Here is a 19799-nt window from a genome sequence, read left to right as displayed (position 1 = left end):
TGACGCCAGTAGTCGGGCCAAGGGCTTGCGCCACCGACTTTATCTTTACTTCAGTTTTACTGCAATACAGTCTGCCTCGACAGCTGAGTGGTCAGCGTGGCGGAACGCTGTGCAAAGGAGCCCGGGTTCGAGTCCCAGCTGGGTAAGAAATTATCTCCGCACAGGGAGTAGGTGTTGTGTTGTATTCATCACCATATCATCCCCATCAACACACAAGTCGCCGAAGTGGCGTCAACTAAAACAACAAAAAAGACTTGCACCAGGCGACCGGTCTACCCGACGGGAGGCCCTAGCCACACGACATATCTTTTCACTACAATACAGACACAAAGAACGAAGTAAGCATTATACAAAACATATCTACAACTACATCCATACCCCGCAAGCCACCTGACGGTGTGTGGCGGAGGGTACCCCGAGTACCTCTATCGGTTCTCCCTTCTATTCCAGTCTCGTATTGTTCGTGGAAAGAAGGATTGTCGGTTTGGCTCTGTGTGGGCTCTAATCTCTCTGATTTTATCCTCATGGTCTCTTCGCGAGATATACGTAGGAGGGAGCAATATACTGCTTGACTCTTCGGTGAAGGTATGTTCTCGAAACTTTAACAAACGCCCGTACCGAGCTACTGAGCGTCTCTCCTGCAGAGTCTTCCACTGGAGTTTATCTATCATCTCCGTAACGCTTTCGCGATTACTAAATGATCCTGTAACGAAGCGCGCTGCTCTCAGTTGGATCTTCTCTATCTCTTCCATCAACCCTATCTGGTACGGATCCCACACTGCTGAGTAGTATTCAAGCAGTGGGCGAACAAGCGTACTGTAACCTACTTCCTTTGTTTTCGGATTGCATTTCCTTAGGATTCTTCCAATGAATCTCAGTCTGGCATGTGCTTTACCGACGATCAACTTTATATGATTATTCCATTTTAAATCACTCCTAATGCGTACTCCCAGATAATTTATGGAATTAACTGCTTCCAGTTGCTGACCTGCTATTTTGTAGCTAAATGATAAGGGATCTATCTTTCTATGTATTCGCAGCACATTACACTTGTCTACATTGAGATTCAATTGCCATTCCCTGCACCATGCGTCAATTCGCTGCAGATCCTCCTCCATTTCAGTACAATTTTCCATTGTTACAACCTCTCGATACACCACAGCATCATCTGCAAAAAGCCGCAGTGAACTTCCGATGTCATCCACCATGTCATTTATGTATATTGTGAATAGCAACGGTCCTATGACACTCCCCTGCGGCACACCTGAAATCACTCTTACTTCGGAAGACTTCTCTCCATTGAGAATGACATGCTGCGTTCTGTTATCTAGGAACTCGTCAATCCAATCACACAATTGGTCTGATAGTCCATATGCTCTTACTTTGTTCATTAAACGACTGTGGGGAACTGTATCGAACGCCTTGCGGAAGTCAAGAAACACGGCATCGACCTGTGAACCCATGTCTATGGCCCTCTGAGTCTCTTGGACGAATAGCGCGAGCTGGGTTTCACACGACCGTCTTTTTAGAAACCCATGCTGATTCCTACAGAGTAGATTTCTAGTCTCCAGAAAAGTCATTATACTCGAACATAATACGTGTTCCAAAATTCTACAACTGATCGACGTTAGAGATATAGGTCTACAGTTCTGCACATCTGTTCGACGTCCCTTCTTGAAAACGGGGATGACCTGTGCCCTTTTCCAATCCTTTGGAACGCTACGCTCTTATAGAGACCTACGGTACACCGCTGCAAGAAGGGGGGCAAGTTCCTTCGCGTACTCTGTGTAAAATCGAACTGGTATCCCATCAGGTGCAGCGGCCTTTCATCTTTTGAGCGATTTTAATTGTTTCTCTATCCGTCTGTCGTCTATTTCGATATCTACCATTTTGCCATCTGTGCGACAATCTAGAGAAGGAACTACACTGCAGTCTTCCTCTGTGAAACAGCTTTGGAAAAAGACATTAAGTATTTCGGACTTTAGTCTGTCATCCTCTGTTTCAGTACCATTTTGGTCACAGAGTGTCTGGACATTTTGTTTTGATCCACCTGCCGCTTTGACGTAAGACCAAAATTTCTTAGGATTTTCTGCCAAGTCAGTACATAGAACTTTACTTTCGAATTCATTGAACACCTCTCGCATAGCCCTCCTCACACTACATTTCGCTTCGCGTAATTTTTGTTTGTCTGCAAGGCTTTGGCTATGTTTATGTTTGCTGTGAAGTTCCCTTTGCTTCCGCAGCAGTTTTCTAACACGGTTGTTGTACCACGGTGGCTCTTTTCCATCTCTTACGATCTTGCTTGGCACATACTCATCCAACGCATATTGTACGATGGTTTTGAACTTTGTCCACTGATCCTCAACACTATCTGTACTTGAGACAAAACTTTTGTGTTGAGCCGTCAAGTACTCTGTAATCTGCTTTTTGTCACTTTTGCTAAACAGAAAAATCTTCCTACCTTTTTTAATATTTCTATTTACGGCTGAAATCATCGATGCCGTAACCGCTTTATGATCGCTGATTCCCTATTCTGCGTTAACTTTTTCAAATAGTTCGGGTCTGTTTGTCACCATAAGGTCTAATATGTTATCGCCACGAGTCGGTTCTCTGTTTAACTGCTCAAGGTAGTTTTCAGATAAAGCACTTAAACAAATTTCACTGGATTCTTTGTCCCTGCCACCCGTTATGAACGTTTGAGTCTCACAGTCTATATCCGGCAAATTAAAATCTCCACCCAGAACTATAACATGGTGGGGAAATCTACTCGAAATATTTTCCAAATTATCCTTCAGGTGCTCAGCCACAACAGCTGCTGAGCCAGGGGGCCTATAGAGACATCCAATTACCATGTCTGAGCCTGCTTTAACCGTGACCTTCACTCAAATCATTTCACATTTCGGATCTCCGTCAATTTCCTTCGATACTATTGCACTTCTTATCGCTATAAACACGCCTCCCCCTTCACTGCCCAGCCTGTCTCTGCAGTATACATTCCAATCTGAGTTTAGGATTTCATTACTGTATACGTCTGGTTTCAGCCAACTTTCTGTCCCTAGTACTATATGGGCATTGTGACCGTTTATTAATGAGAGCAGTTCTGGAACCTTTCTATAGACGCTCCTGCTGTTTACTATTAGCACATTAATATTGTTATTCCCTGTTGCATTTTGCCTACTCCTACCTTGCCGCGTCTCAGGAGGCGTCTTGTCGTGCCTAGGGAGGGAATTCTCTAACCTAAAAAACCCCCATGTGCACTCCACACGTACTCCGCTACCCTTGTAGCCGCTTCCGGCGTGTAGTGCACGCCTGACCTATTCAGGGGGACCCTACATTCTCCACCCGATAGCGGAGGTCGAGAAATTTGCACCCCAGATCTCCGCAGAATCGTCTGAGCCTCTGGTTTAAGCCTTCCACTCGGCTCCAAACCAGAGGACCGCGATCGGTTCTGGGAACGATACTACAAATAGTTAGCTCTGATTCCACCCCGCGAGCGAGGCTTTCTGCCTTCGCCAAACGCCTGTACGAACTGAGGATGACCTCTGACGGCAGGAGTCATTCGTGCCGACATGAGCAACAATTTGCAGTCGGGTGCACCCAGTGCTCTCTATCGCCGCCGGTAGGGCCTCCTCCACATCTCGAATGAGACCCCCCCGGCAAGCAGACAGACGCTTCAGTCTGGAACCGCGTGACCGCTACGGTCGCAGGTTCGAATCCTGCCCCGGGCATGGATGTGTGTGATGTCCTTAGGTTAGTTAGGTTTAAGTAGTTCTGAGTTCTAGGGGACTGATGACCATAGATGTTAAGTCCCATAGGGCTCAGAGCCATTTGAACCAAGCAGACAGAGTGAACACTGGCCTTCTTCCCCGACCTTTCCGCTATTTCCCTAAGGGGCTCCATCACCTGCCTAACGTTGGAGCTCCCAATAACTAATAAACCCCTCCCCCCGTGTGCCTGCTCGGATCTTGCTGAAGGAGCAGCCACATGTCCACTCACAGGCAGAGCGGGCGACGCCACACGGCCGGCCTCCACATTTACCCTCCACCCAGTGCGCCGCGAACGCCGCTGAACCCGCCACTCCCCTTGGGGAGAGGGTGGCCCAACCGCGCCCGGTACCCGCGAAGATGTCTCGACAGCAGGGACAGTGGGTGAAGCATGTAACACCTGGGGTGTACCTTGCGACGCACCAGACTCCCCACTGCCGCTACACTCCGAGGCAGCAGCCTGAAGACGGCTGACCGCGGTCATCAACACGCTCAGCTGTTCACGATCAGTGGCCAGCTCCTCCTGCGTCCGTACACAGCAGTCACACATCCTATCCATCCTAAGGAATCAATTTACTGAAGAGAGTTAATCAACTTTTAACTAGACTGCTAATTCACTAAAGGCGGCTGATTATTGACTAAACTGTGATTGCTAGCCACTTCTTGTAGAAAGCAATGAAAATAGCACTACCTGTCTCTGGACTGTATTGAAAACAAACACTAGCACTACTGGCACTATGGTTGACTAAAGGGACTCTCTCTGACTGTATTCAAAGCAAACACGAAATCTATGGAACACTATTAATAGCACTCGACAATTAAAGCTTCCTAAAAGCAAAAACACACGGAAGAAGAAGTGACAAGTAAGAAAAATACAGTTAATACTAAAATTAAGGTAGCTCGCTGCACAGCAGACGTGAAGCAGACGGCGGTTAGGACGACACTGACATATAAGTAGAAAGTTGATAACAGTAATTACTATTAAAAACAGTCTTGATCACGATTTATTTAACAGAAAGAGGTTCCTACCCAATGGTCTGAAGATGACCACAGTAGTGGTTGAAACCGGTCACCTTGTTAAATAAATCGTGATCAAGACTGTTTTTAATAGTAATTATTTATAAGACATTGATCACTGCTGTGCCCATAATGTATTCAATAGTAATTGATAACGGTAAATGTGTGACGGTTACATACCTAAATAATAATACAGCACTGCTATAAATGATTCATTCGTTATTAAAAATGGTTCAAATGGCTCTGAGCACTCTGGGACTTAACATCTGAGCTCATCAGTCCCCTAGAACGTAGAACTACTTAAACCCACCTAACCTAAGGACACCACAGACATCCATGCCCGACGCAAGGTTCGAACCTGAGACCGTAGCGGTCGCGCGGTTCCAGACTGAAGCGCCTAGAGCCGCTCGGCCACACCGGCCGGCATTCGTTTTTAAACTCTATTTTTCCAAATTATTATGTGTACGAATATGACTGATACTTGAATAGGGCCGTAAGCTCAAAAAGTTAGCATTTCGCAACCTACGAATATTTTATGGGTGGCCCTGTTGTCACAAGACATACATTCAAGCCGTAGTCAACTTAATTCGAATCTTATGTTGCAGCATCCTGTTATTGGTCATTGATGCGCACTCTGAGGTGTTCCAATGTTCCTAGCCGTGAGGGTACATAAAGACTACGTCTTGAATGTATGTCTTGTTGCATCTGGCACATTTGGTCGACAGTTACTTTTCCGTTTTTAGGTACAGTCAGTGTCCCCTAAATTGACGATACCCGGCCACTGCACTCCATTTACTTGGCAGATCTTTCCCATAATTTGTACGGTATGCACGCTGCACTGTTGTAGTAGATAAACATCTCGCATACAACAACACACAAAAACTCTTTTCTTCCCTTGTCAAGACACTGTACTCGTAACATCAGCTGGTGTACGCAAAGAAAACTCGGTGAGTTTACGATTCTTCTCATGCATCCATCATATTTGTACATGCAATATTTCGGGAAAAATAGAGCTTCGAAAACGAATAAATCATTTGTAGTACCCTTGTATAGGCGTTTGACATCAATTAGGTTATTACTTTGGTGTGGAGTGATCAGTAGGCCTATGTATTTTACGTTATGCTTCTATTTCCCCCCCTGCCCCCTGTCCCCTCCCCCCCCCCCCCCCTTACCCGTGCGATGGTGCACAATCTTGATGAAACACTACCCATGATATATATTCCTGTAACTGAGGTGCATCGTAATGCTCCCATATATTGAGATAAACTGATGCAGTAATAGTACGCTCACTGAAAAAGAACGTTTGAGTAATTGTGCTGCGCGTGAAGACATGTGAACTGTATCCATAAAAAAACTGTGATTTACTTAGGCCAGTTGCATGAAACTCAACAGTAACCTGTCAGACTGTGCGGCAGCATGTGGCGAGCATATGCTTCCACAGTGAGAGGCTCTACTCTAGGAGTAGTGTACTCTGTCACGGAATATTACTTCTCTGTGCGGTTGTATAGTAGTCATGGAAGTAAACTGCATCCCAGACTACATAAAATATTGCGCATCATCAACGGATGCATCAGAAGTACACGCTGCAATGGTTAGCACTAACAGTTCCGCAGAAAGGGCCATTGTTCGTCAGTTAAAAATGGTTCGAAGTGACCCAGACATGTCAGTGCTCAACTACATTCCTTGTATAACACTGATGAGAAGGCCGAGCTCCAGGTAATCCCATTAGTTTAAGCGGAGCACAGACTTCAACATCATAGTACAGTGTCGGACACGCTGGACCCCCGTCAACTAGACGATTCACTGGGCCTCTTCAGATTAGATTAGATTAGAGATTAGATTAGATTAATACTAGTTCCATGGATCATGAATACGATATTTCGTAATGATGTGGAACGAGTCAAATTTTCCAATACATGACATAATTAAGTTAATTTAACATAATTAAGTTAATATAACAACTTTTTATTTTTTAAAATTTTTTATACTTTTTTGTTTGGTTTTTTCTTTTTTTCTTAATTTATATCTAAAAATTCCTCTATGGAGTAGAAGGAGTTGTCATTCAGAAATTCTTTTAATTTCTTCTTAAATATTTGTTGGCTATCTGTCAGACTTTTGATACTATTTGGTAAGTGACCAAAGACTTTAGTGGCAGTATAATTCACCCCTTTCTGTGCCAAAGTTAGATTTAATCTTGAATAGTGAAGATCATCCTTTCTCCTAGTATTGTAATTATGCACACTGCTATTACTTTTGAATTGGGTTTGGTTGTTAATAACAAATTTCATAAGAGAGTATATATACTGAGAAGCTGCTGTGAATATCCCTAGATCCTTAAATAAATGTCTGCAGGATGATCTATTACACGCTCCAGCTATTACACGCTTTTGTGCAATAAATACTTTATTCCTCAGTGATGAATTACCCCAAAATATGATGCCATATGCAAGCAATGAGTGAAAATAGGCGTAGTAAACTAATTTACTAAGATGTTTATCACCAAAATTTGCAATGACACTTACTGCGTAAGTAGCTGAACTCAAACGTTTCAGCAGATCATCAATGTGTTTCTTCCAATTTAATCTCTCATCAATGGACACACCTAAAAATTTTGAATATTCTACCTTAGCTATATGCTTCTGATTAATGTCTATATTTATTAATGGCGTCATACCATTTACTGTACGGAACTGTATGTACTGTGTCTTATCAAAATTCAGTGAGAGTCCGGTTACAAGGAACCACTTAGTAATTTTCTGAAAGACATTATTGACAATTTCATCAGTTAATTCTTGTTTGTCAGGTGTGATTACTATACTTGTATCATCAGCAAAGAGAACTAACTTTGCCTCTTCATGAATATAGGATGGCAAGTCATTAATATATATTAAGAACAACAAAGGACCCAAAACTGACCCTTGTGGAACCCCATTATTGATAGTTCCCCGGTTTGAGGAATGTGCTGATCTTTGCATATTATGAGAACTGCTTATTTCAACTTTCTGCATTCTTCCAGTTAGGTACGAATTAAACCATTTGTGCACTGTCCCACTCATGCCACAATACTTGAGCTTGTCTAGCAGAATTTCATGATTTACACGGACTCCACACAAAGACAAACACCGACTGGGTTCGAATTTCCTCGGTAACCTCACTTTTGAAACAGACGCTGTTCTTGTGCTCAGTGTTGGCACTAGTGGGAACGGCAATAGGTAAAGCGTTTCTAGCGTATGGCACTGCGCTTAAAGAAGAAGAAAACAAGACACTAGTCCAGAGAATTGTTTAAAACGAGAGAGAAATATACACATGGAAACCTGTTACATGAAATGCTACACCTGCTGATTACAGCAAATTTCTCCAAATGGCTTGTGAAACTATTAAAAACTTGTTTTGAGTTACTGCCCTTTACATTGAAAAAGGGCCCGAGTATGTGAAAATTTGTTTTCTTGCTCGTGGTCGCTTAATGACATTTTATTGAAATACCACAACGTGGGAACATGTAGCCCACATCGTTCGTGGAAGAGCCGGAGAGCTGCGATATTTTTATTTTATTGCACTCCCACTTGTATGTCCTTAACCTCTTCCTGAGTAAATATGTGACAGGGAAAGAAGCGGCGCTTCTACCATTTTGCTAATTGCTTGTGCTGTTTTGTTTTTGTCCTTGATCAGAGCTCCCATAGTTGAGGGATCTCACGATTCCCTAAGATAAATTGTATAAGGGGCGACTAAAACGTTTCCGTTTGAGTGCGCTGCTGCACCGTACATGCAGTGTAGCGGGGATATTATTTAAGCACCGACATGTACACATGGGATTGGTATGGTACTCATGTGTTTCCGACGAGCTTGCGGTAAATGTAGAAACATCAACTATGACGACGTTATTACCAAATGCGTTCAGATCGGAATAACGTGCTGCTAGTCTTTTCTTGGCTATCAAAAGAGAAATGCCGGTAAAAATCCCGCGGAGAATGAAGAATTTGTATAGGACAGTATGTCTGTCGAATCCGCCCTTGTGAAACGGTGCGCCAAATACTGTGATTGTCGTGATGCTCACACTGTTCTTAGATTACAGGGGCGCGTTGCTTATTGATTTCAAGGAACCTCGTGTCTCCATCACAGGAAAACGCTTCAGAAATTATGGCGTTAAAAATTTCTTTCAGATGTCAGACACGGTCTATGTGTGACAAACACGTCAATCAGAGGCCACACACTGTCAGATGTTTGACAAACCCAGTAAAGTTTGGCATTTTGTTTGATCGCGTGTGCGGGGACCTTTACAAGTAAATTTTTGTAGCCATGTCAAGACTTCAGGCTCACCCCGTACAGACAAAGTGTACACCTATATAAAGAGGAAAGTAGCTAACGCAGGTAAGGGAGGAAGAAAGGAAGAGGTGGAGGTGAAGAGGCGGGTGTAGCAGCGGCACGAGGGGGAGGCAAGAACAATCCGGCAGCTGGCGCGGCGCGTGCGTGGCACCTGGCCCGCAGCGGCCGGCCGTAATGAGGCCGTCACGCGAGCCCCTCCCACTGATCCGTGGCGCGTGGCGGAGAGTGGGCGGCGCGCCGGAGGGGCGCCGGCCGGGCATCGCGGGGAGGAAGCGGGCCGCCGCCATGGCAGCCAGGGGAGGCGGTGGCGCCTCGCGGGCGGGCAACCCGCCGCGCGTGCTCCGGGCTTCCGCGCCGAGACTGCTGCATCTACGCTACTGGCCAAGTGTATCCGCGCACCCCTATGTACATGGGTGTCCCCAGGGGAGGGGGTGAGAGGGGCAAGAGCGCTTACTCCCTCCAGAAATCCGCATACAAGCTTTTTATTGATTACAGAATTTCTAGCAATGATTGCATGCGGCTCAACTTAACTATCGAGCGCATCGGGAGATACTGCACTTACGTCGTTACTGCATATGTTGTTTGTTCACAGTATACAATCATTTTAACCATATTACATCAGAGCTGCTTTTTATACATCATTTTTATTTATGGCTATCGGTTTCAAGCTGTACCTAAACGTGATCAAGCTATTATCAGAGCATACTCCAGGTGTTACTCCCAAGAGTCGTCGGCGCATTTTCTCTTGATTTTCGGCAGGAATTTGCAATTTTGTTTTCACATTTTATCGCTAGAGTCAGCCCAAACAACTACTGTTCGTGAAGTCTTTCATTTGACACCTTTCCTCAATAGAAAGCGTCAATTTCTTTCCTATTACGAACAAAATTCTTTTTAAATCCGAATTTTATGTGCCAATTGATATGGAGGTTCCAGGTTAGTCTAGTACGATGTTTGTTTTATCGATATATATTAATAGCGACAGTAAGACACGAAGAATTAACAGCAACCCAGTAGCGACTCAGTAGTGCTGTATGTTTGGCGGTAGCAATCAGCGCAGGCCAGGGGGTGCTGTCGCTGCTGCAGTACTGGTTGTTCTTACAGTTTGACTGTCACTGTTAACATTGTGTCGTCCGCACGCCTCGTACAGATTTATTATATTGGCACCGGCAGTGCTAATTCGGATTACTTGGCTTGTCGCCGGCCGTTCTTGACATTATCGGGAGATTATAAATTGATACGTTTTACTAATCTCATTGTTAGTTCTCATAAGTTCCCAACCCTGTTCCCTTACCTTCATGAAATTTCGAAGATATACATACGTAAATAAATACAAAATTCGTTTGTTTCATATATTTGTTTATTTACATTGTCTTTACTACTTAATATTTCTCTATCATATGTTATGCAGCACAACAGTCACCAAGATGTTACACAACTATGACTTGCACATTAAGTTTATTGTTCTTTTTTTGTTTTTGTGACATACATGACAGTTTCTTCGTTTTCGTTTATTGGTTTCGGAAATACGTAGGCCTATTAGTTGGTGCTGCTTTACGTGACCGGAAAGTCTGTCAACCGGATCATGATGAGACGTACTCGATGTAGTGGCAACCTCCAAGTTTTGCTCCTCGCATTCATCGTAAATAATCGTATCGTCTCTTTCGTCTGCCATGATGGTAGGGCACAAGTACGTATAAAGACAAAAAGCTTGTTGACGTGTGTAACTTATTGTTACCTCAACAAAACACCAACAGAATGCAAAAAATACTAAAGTGCTGTCGCCGGCCACTGCGCGACTCTATGCTCACGACACCAGTGTGGTGTCGCCGGACGGCAGAGTGATAATACAAATCGATAAAACAAATATCGCACTAGACTAATGTGGGAGCACTTTAGCTAACGGGCGCGTAATATTCCACCTTAAAAAAATATTGTTTTTGATTGGAAACAGACCGACGCTTTCGTCAGCATTGGGCGTCGCATGAAAAACGTGGCTAACACTATATGTTTGGTCTGACACCAGCTACACAATACAGAAACGAAATTTTAAATACCTGCTGAAACATCAGAGAAAATGCGTCTGACAACTCGTGTGTTCAATATTTAGTTGCAACATAATTTTTACTTACGCAGAAAGATCGTAATGCTGTTATTCGAATAGGATGCACTTTTATTTTGTTACATTTGTGCTTGGTCGTTATGTTATGGAAATGTTTCAGACACATAGCTTGCTTTTAAAATTTTTATTTTTGATGAAAATCGATTTATATTGAACAGTATAATACGTAACTCGACATGTCACCCACTGGCAAATAAAACAGCGTATTTTCGCGCTGTTATAGATAATGTGATTAGACTTTAACTAAAGAAAACATGAAGACAGAAGTAGATACAATTACAACTGTAGCCGCAGATAACGACTGCAGTCCTAATATAGTAGATAAAAAAGACAAAGAAAATTAGGGTGGAAAGTGCAAACAGAAATGAGAAAATAAAATTAGTCAATATGAAGTAAGAATCAAACAAAGAAAAAAGGAAAAATTCGGTACTCTACCAGAAATGGGCAATATTTCACAAAAAAATAAGTAACACATTTCGTAGTACAGTTATAATGGTAAAATTAGCTTCTGGCCAGAGACTAAACTAAGAATACAGGTACTACACAAAACAAACCTCAGAAATACAACCAGTTAGGAATATGTAAAATTATATTAATTGTGACAAGATCTACATCGGACAAACAGTGAAAACAACCTCTCCAATTTAGTATGTAACTTCGGATAAAATCAACGCTCTACAGTTATTATGAACACTAATCTGTCTATTCTTCATAGAGCCAAAAAAACGAAGCTGCATGAGCGCATTAGAAGAAACAGAGGTCTACACACGTCTGGTAAAAAATTCAAATAATGTACAAAATGAACAGATAGAACTCAAAAATAAAAAATAAATTGAGAATTTCGACAAAATTCTTATCGGTGACAGACAATTCAGAACAAAAAACAATCTTACATTTTATTACGAAATAAAAAGATTTTCATCAAAGATAAAAATTTTAAAAGCGGTCTGTATCGTAGACACACAGATTCATAATATAAAAACCAAGTAAAAATATAAGAAAACAATAATACATCCCATCTGAACAACAGCATTTTACGATCTTGTTGCGGAAATAAAAATTATGTTTCAAGTATATATTACACATATATATTCTGATAATAGCTCGATTATATTTAGATATCGCTTGAAAATTAGCTGCCCGCATCTCGTGGTCGTGCGGTAGCGTTCTCGCTTCCCACGCCCGGGTTCCCGGGTTCGATTCCCGGCGGGGTCAGGGATTTTCTCTGCCTCGTGATGGCTGGATGTTGTGTGATGTCCTTAGGTTAGTTAGGTTTAAGTAGTTCTAACTTCTAGGGGACTGATGGCCATAGATGTTAAGTCCCATAGTGCTCAGAGCCATTTTTTTTAAAATTAGCTATACTCGAAACTAGTAACAAGAAATAAAACCGATCTATAAAAAAGCAGGTATGGTCGAATATCGTTACAATGCATTTTATGTAATTGGTAGCAGAACAGTATACATACAATTCTCTTCTTCTTCCACTGCAAATGCTGATCCCTTTGTACGCGGCTGTTTCGACCTATTTTGTGGTCAAGATGGATACGAACCCTTACAGAATAGTGCCGAAATGAGAGTCCTCGATCTTTCTGTGTCACTTCCTTGTACAGGTCTTACGCTGTTGATGAAAGGAATCGATCAAAACCCCCACGCACTGATTCCCAGAAAACACAAACACGGCAGCAGTATACGTGCCCGTCGCAGTTTTCTAATTCCCTCAAGTACGGCCCGTCCGTTGCAGCACAATGGAATCACAAATTGGTCTACTGTTTCTCTGTGGACAAAAAAGATCCATTATGTCTTGCTAATTCTACACTCAGTTTTAGGCATTGGATCTGTTGTCGTAGACTTTGTAGAACACTGCCATGTAGATATATAACATACCTACATGCTTAATCTACGGGCCCAAATGAATAATTTTGTAGTGCCCTTATACTTTAGTCACTGTATAATTTTCATGTTCGTTGCCGTTTTCTCGGCTTACAGCATGTAATCTGCTAAGGTATGAGCGGCTGTTATTAACAACTATGAAGATTCGAACTCAAAAACGTTAGCGTTATTACAACTGGAACTTTCGGTTGCATTGTGAAACAACTTCCATTGCAAGTAAGTGTGTACATTGGTTTGGTGAAATATCATGATGTGTCACCTGACAGTCTCTTGTGTACCATAAGGACTGAATAGGATCCGATGGAACGAAAACCTCAATCGGTCTTACGAAGTTGAAGGGAAAAATTATGTCGCAGTGGTATCTAGTCACTCATCACGTGCTTGTTACCAACATTGCAGATACAGCAGAAACATTATACTGACCATGGCACGAATAATCATGGGAGATTCCGACAATGTCTCCATCGCCTCAACATTATCCCATCTTCACGTGAATGCGGCGGTGAGGAAGATGTTAAAGACATTTTCTTCGGCTACGACTGAAGATATCAAAAGACATGTAACAAATGCTGTCTCTGTCCTCTGGCAATGCTTTACCACAAACGCCGGCCGCTGTGGCCGATCGGTTCTAGGCCAATGACCTCAGATGTTAGGTTCCATAGTGCTTAGAGCCATTTGAACTATTTTTTTTACCAAAAACATTCAAACATTTATCGCAACAGATGCAAAAGTACATAAACTCTCATACGATTTTCTAGCAGACGGACAAGTAAGAATATAAGGAAAGCGACTTTCCAGTTATTTCTTGCATTTTAATGTTAACATTATTTTAATTTTAATATTCATGAATGAATGAGTGCTTTCCAAAAGCCACTAACAAAGGCAAGGCAAGAACATATGCTATAGTTGTAGCTGCCCGTGGTCTGCAGGTACTTGTATTCTAGATATGGCTGCTGTTTCACATGCTTTAGCCTGTAGAAGTGGCTACTCGTGAAATGTGCATAGAAAAATAACTTGTAACGAGGAAAGTAATCTCAGTAACTAGTACACAGAATATCAAAATACATGTCACGCAGCCGTTACAGACTTTCGGAGAGAATCTAAAGAGTAAAATCATATCAGAAATCAAAAAGCCATAACTATCGACTGATCGTCTTAGTACATAAGCCATAACAACGTTGGTCGATCCTAGATTCAAGGGCACACGCTTTCAATTTGCTTTAACATGTTAGAATGCAATCAAAATTATCGAAGTTTTGTTTTCGTATGTTAAAATGACTGTTGATCAGAATGGGTAACATCCAGGTGCGTTGGAGGAAAACAAAGAAAGGGAATCTGATTTCTGGTGTGAAGACTTTGAAATAACAAAGTATCAAATTGGAACACAAACGGAGCTACAATGACAACTTGGGTATTATGTGAAAGATGGCCTTCTTGATCTTAAACAAGATCCCGTTTTAAGTACTGTATTACGTCAGCGCTACTACCTATCCAAAACTGCAAGAAAATGCATGTAATTATTTTCGCTGTATAGCTACGGCATCAGGTATTGGAGGACTGTTCTGAAAAGCAGGATATGCTGTCCATCAACAACGCAGTAGACTGTGGGGCAAATTTCTGTCGAAAATATTATTTTTACCGTCTGTAGACAAATAGTGGCTGGCTCTGAGCACTATGCGACTTAACTTCTGAGGTCATCAGTCGCCTAGAACTTAGAACTAATTAAACCTGACTAACCTAAGGACATCACACACATCCATGCCCGAGGCAGGATTCGAACCGGCGACCGGAGCGGTCGCTCGGCTCCGGACTGTAGCGCCTAGAACCGCACGGCCACTCCGGCCGGCAGACAAATAGTAGTGGGATATCTGATATTAATTATTATTGTATTTAGCGATTAATAAATATGGTATTATATGTATACATATGCTGATACACTGATTTTTGGGTATCGATTAATGTCGGCTATCGATGTGTAGAGATCGATAATGAAACTGGATTCACACAGTGGTCTGCCCACGTCATACATTAATATACGATATTTGATATCGATATGACATCTAAATTACAATTGATGCGTCGATAGTACTGACACTAAGTATCGATACCTTTAATATCGGAACGTATTGATTCGTTTGTTGAACACAAAAGGACTTTACTTAGAATTCTAACCGACATGCGTACTATTTTTTCGTAATGCATCTTGAGTATAAAAACAGATTATAAGCTTATCCTAAGACAGTAGCACTCATTTACAATATATTTTTTATTGATAAAAGCAGTAAATTTGAGTACAAGGAAAAAAATGGAAATTATGAAACAACGCCCTTCTACGATTGGATGCTACTGGTGTATTTATTTATTTACGATCAGCTCAATAACAAGCACCCTCGGAGAACGGGAACACCCTTCAGAATTTATGCAATTTATTCTTTTAAACAAATAATTTCGTCGACAACTGACGATTTTAGAAACTTTTAAAAAATATATTACTTTAAGATGATGTCTCACAGCTCGCAAGTATATGGGGAAAAATCTCTTATTTCAGAACTGCCTGGTGGTAGCGATGAAATAAGCTTTAATTAACTAGCAGGTGTCATAAAATTGCTTGCATCAGCCTTGTGGCAACGTTGTTATTGCTGTGCATCACCGAAGCTGCCGTCAGTAGCAGGTTGGATTAATATAGTCATGAATAGAACACCAAACTTCATTAAATAACATTAATAATAAACGTAGACCATCTTTCGATTTAACTGTTAAATTTGTCGTCTTGGCCGGCCTTTGTGGCCGTGCGGTTCTAGGCGCTTCAGTCTGGAACCGCGTGACCGCTACGGTCGCAGGTTCGGATCCTGCCTCGGGCATGTATGTGTGTGAATTCCTTAGGTTAGTTAGGTTTAAGTAGTTCTAAGTTCTAGGGGACTGATGACCACAGATGTTAAGTCCCATAGTCCTCAGAGCCATTTGCACCATTTGTCGTCTTGTCAAACGGCAGATGTCCTTTCAGCCAAATTTTTCAGTAATTTGTTAATTATAAAACTACATAACATCCGTAATTGCATTAATTACCCACAAATGTTTTTCCTTTTCAATAAATATTTTTTTTCTTCATACGCTCAGATACCGCTACACTTACGTAAAAATCATACATAATAACCTGTGCGGGCTCTCTTTGGAATCGCTAACATTGTAATGACAACACTTTCATGCGACATGCCATAGATACACCACAGTAGAAATTTCGTTTGTTTCGATTGAACCACGGTGGATTTTGTACGCACGTTTCATAGGTGTCTTAATAATTTCGCATTTGATATCTAGAATGGATTTGGCTTACAGCTTCGTAGAGAGAAATGCAAAGCTGTTTCGCGTATTCATCAATGCACAGAGGAAAACTGGAGATAGCCACTGCAATTTTTTAGCGCTTTATCGTATTGCCGAGTATCTGTTTTAATAAATCTTGCTTCGGCGGCGTTGCGAAATGACTTCCTAGTACGCTAAAGTGAAACTGTGGCCAGAATCATCGAATTCGGAACAGTGATGTGCAGCAAATCAGCGATTTGTCGCACTTTGAATTATTTCTGCGGAGGAAATTTTGCTGTTTCTACTTTCAAGTGTCACGTATGTAATATTTGTCCTTAGTGAAACTGAAACATTAATTACGCTGTCTCCATGCCGTAAGTACAGGTTCTTTTTGTGACTACTTTAAAATGAACGTAGTGGTTTAGAGGTCTGTATAATCTGAAGGTAATGAGGCATCCAGATGGGAAGAAGGAAACGAAATGAAACTTCACGGGTGAGGGAATACGTGATGTTATTTCGGTGATTACAATATCAAGTCAAATTTACAATAACTCGCCACTATGAGACCACCTACCAAAATAAATTGCAACCCCCAACCCTCACTCCTCCATCCCTCTTGGCCTTGATCCATGCACTGATTCGGTTAGGAAGTGTGACAAAGTCGTTGTATCCTCTCGAAACCGGTCCACAACTGTTGCAACTGGTCGTTGATATCCTGAACCCCGACACTGGGTGGGAGTTGATATCCGAGATGGACGCACACATTGGGCAGATGTTGGACCTTGCTGAACACAGGACTACCTCAACATCACGGAGGCAGTTCATAAAGACACGCGACGTTTGTGGACGAGCGTTGTCCTGTTGAAAAGTAGTACCAAGCCACTGTCATGTACCGTTGTGCTGTCAGCGTTCCCTCCGTCACTACTAGCCCTGACCTGAAGTCTTGCCCGGTGGATCATTCCACCATGTAAGAATTAACACGGCGGTGCCTCACCAATGCATTGAGGAAAGGGGAGTCCGTCCAGGTCGCCGCCATTGCCCGCCGACGATGGTCATCCGAGGTACTACAGAACCGCGATTCATCGCAGAAGACGGCATCGCGGCATTCATTAGCAGTCCGTGTCTCCCAGTCACGCCGTTTGTGTTGTGGTGTTGACGACAGCCTACGTATTCTTCTTCTTTTGCTTGCTCCTGTATACCGCAGTTTTCGCAGGGTCCATGGTTACAATCGGATTTGCGTGGTTAATTTGAAGAGGTGACCGGATGCCCTTCCTGCCACCACCCCGAACCTCCTCCCCTGTCTCCATTCCCCCCCCCCCCCTCCAACCCAACTGCAATGACCACTCTGCCCGCATGGCTTAGTGATCAGAGCATCTGACTAGTAAGCAGGAGACCTGACTTCGAATCCTGGTTCGACACAAACTTTGAACTTTACTTATTGTTACTTACTCATTTCAATCAATAGCCGCTCGCAGCCAGTGTCTATAGTTCCTAATTTATAATGGCTCGCCGCGCGGTCAGAGGCGTCCTATCACGGATTGCACGGCCCCTCCCGCCGGAGGTTCGGGCCTCCCTACGGCGTGTGTGTGTGTGTGTGTGTGTGTGTGTGTGTGTGTGTGTGTGTGTGTGTGTGTGTGTGTGTGCGTGTGTCGTTCTTAGCATAAGTTAGTTTAAGTAGTGTTTAACCCTGGGGACCGATGACCTCAGCAGTAGTTTGGTCCCTTCAGAATTCACACATGTTTGAACATTTTTTTCATAATGGCCCCTGGATCAAAATCGTGTCTGTCCTTTAAGATAGGTCCGAAAGAATACACAGTAATTATGTATACAAGATGATTTTTTTCCACCGTTTAAAAACTCTAGGAATTGATCGATGAGAGGATACGGAAAAAAAAGGTCTAATGAACTTACGTCCGGAAATGCATGGTTTACATGCTAGAGACCATTTCTTCAATCATACATTGTTACAGAGACTGTGGTCTAATACGCACTGTACCATGCAGCCACTACTAGGGTATGCGTGGTTTCCTCCGTGAGGGTGGTACTGTTCCTCATACGTCATGCCCTAGCGCCCTCTCCTGCCGTAGTAAATGGTGAAACATCCCCTTAGAACAATTTATGAATTACTGTGCTGGTAAACCCTTCCCGTTATTTGATTTTCATACAACTGAGCAAAACTGATCGTGTTCAGACATTTCTCTCTTTACTTATTCTGATCATCACTAAACTGACACAATATTTTTAGCGCAACGCAATCTGACTTTCAATAATCCCTACAAAAGAATGGCCGTGACTAACAATAACCTATACCTTTCATGAATCACTTACCTCACAAAAATCTTCGTTACTCGAACTACTGCAATACAACGAGCGCCAATACTGCCAGCTAAATGAAAGCCTCTAACTACTGAAGGCACTAACCACTGATCGGCATAGTTAGCAAATGAAAGATTTTGATAGAGAACAAACAATGTATTTACCTTAATAATGTTCAAAAGTCGTCATGTATATCAATTCATGACCTCCATCTTTACAAATTTCCTTTTTCTGGCGGACACACGTCCAGATCGTCCGCTTATAGTAACCTCTCAAAACTCTGGCATCTCTCTCTCCACATCCACCACTGCTGGCGACTCACCTCCAACTGCGCAACGCTACGCGCTGTTCACATCCAACTGCCCAACACTATAGTAGCAAATATTCCAACAATACAAACCAGCCACAGACTGCACACAGCACAGTCAGTGATTTTCATACAGAGCGCTACGTGGCGTTACCAACATAAGAACCTAAACAGCCTACTTACAACGGTAATGTTGTGTCCGATTCACTTCTCTTGCTGACTCACCTATTAGTGGAAGAGATACAGCATTTTACACAATGGTTCCGCATTCGAATCGAGAGCTCCCCGACATGGCGTTTACTTACGGAAAGGCAAACGGCAACTGACTTCGGGCAGCAAGGTTGTATCAGGAGACATGTCCCCGTCGACAACAACCACAGCATTCAATGTTCGCAACAGTGTTTTGCCGTTTGTCTGAGACAGGGTCGTTTCAGGAAGCAGGAAATGACAAAGGACGTTCACCAGACTTACAGGAAGGCGACCGCCGTGTCAGTACCAGGCAGTTGGCCCGCCAGTACAGAGTAAACCAGACGATCCGGTCCCGTCTTCTTTTCAGTGTTTTCCACACTTTCCTTTGCCCGCCGATTGGAGAACCACATAATTTCTAACTTTATCAGTCCACCTAATTTTCAACATTCTCTTATAAAACCACATCTCAAATACTTCCATTAACTTTTGCTCCGGTTTCTCCACGGTGCATATTTCACTACCATACAAACGTACATCCTCAGAAAGTTCCTCGAGTAAAGGCCTGTGTTCGATA

The 19799-nt window shown here is 42.6% G+C and overlaps 1 protein-coding gene across 1 annotated transcript in view; it reads left to right on the top strand.

Moving 5' to 3' along the window:
* Positions 1-9278: 9278 nt before the first annotated feature.
* The window catches only part of LOC126204279 (protein lin-28 homolog), a 96425-nt gene continuing 85904 nt past the window's right edge, over positions 9279-19799 (top strand). The window contains exon 1 of the mRNA XM_049938667.1: positions 9279-9489. Within this exon, the coding sequence (XP_049794624.1) occupies positions 9279-9489 (211 nt within the window). The remainder of the gene's footprint in view (positions 9490-19799) is intronic.

The sequence above is a fragment of the Schistocerca nitens genome, chromosome 9, assembly GCF_023898315.1.
Source record: "Schistocerca nitens isolate TAMUIC-IGC-003100 chromosome 9, iqSchNite1.1, whole genome shotgun sequence".
NCBI lineage: Eukaryota > Metazoa > Arthropoda > Insecta > Orthoptera > Acrididae > Schistocerca > Schistocerca nitens.
The sequence above is the reverse complement of the archived record's forward strand: the minus strand, read 5'-3'. Positions and strand labels throughout refer to the sequence as shown.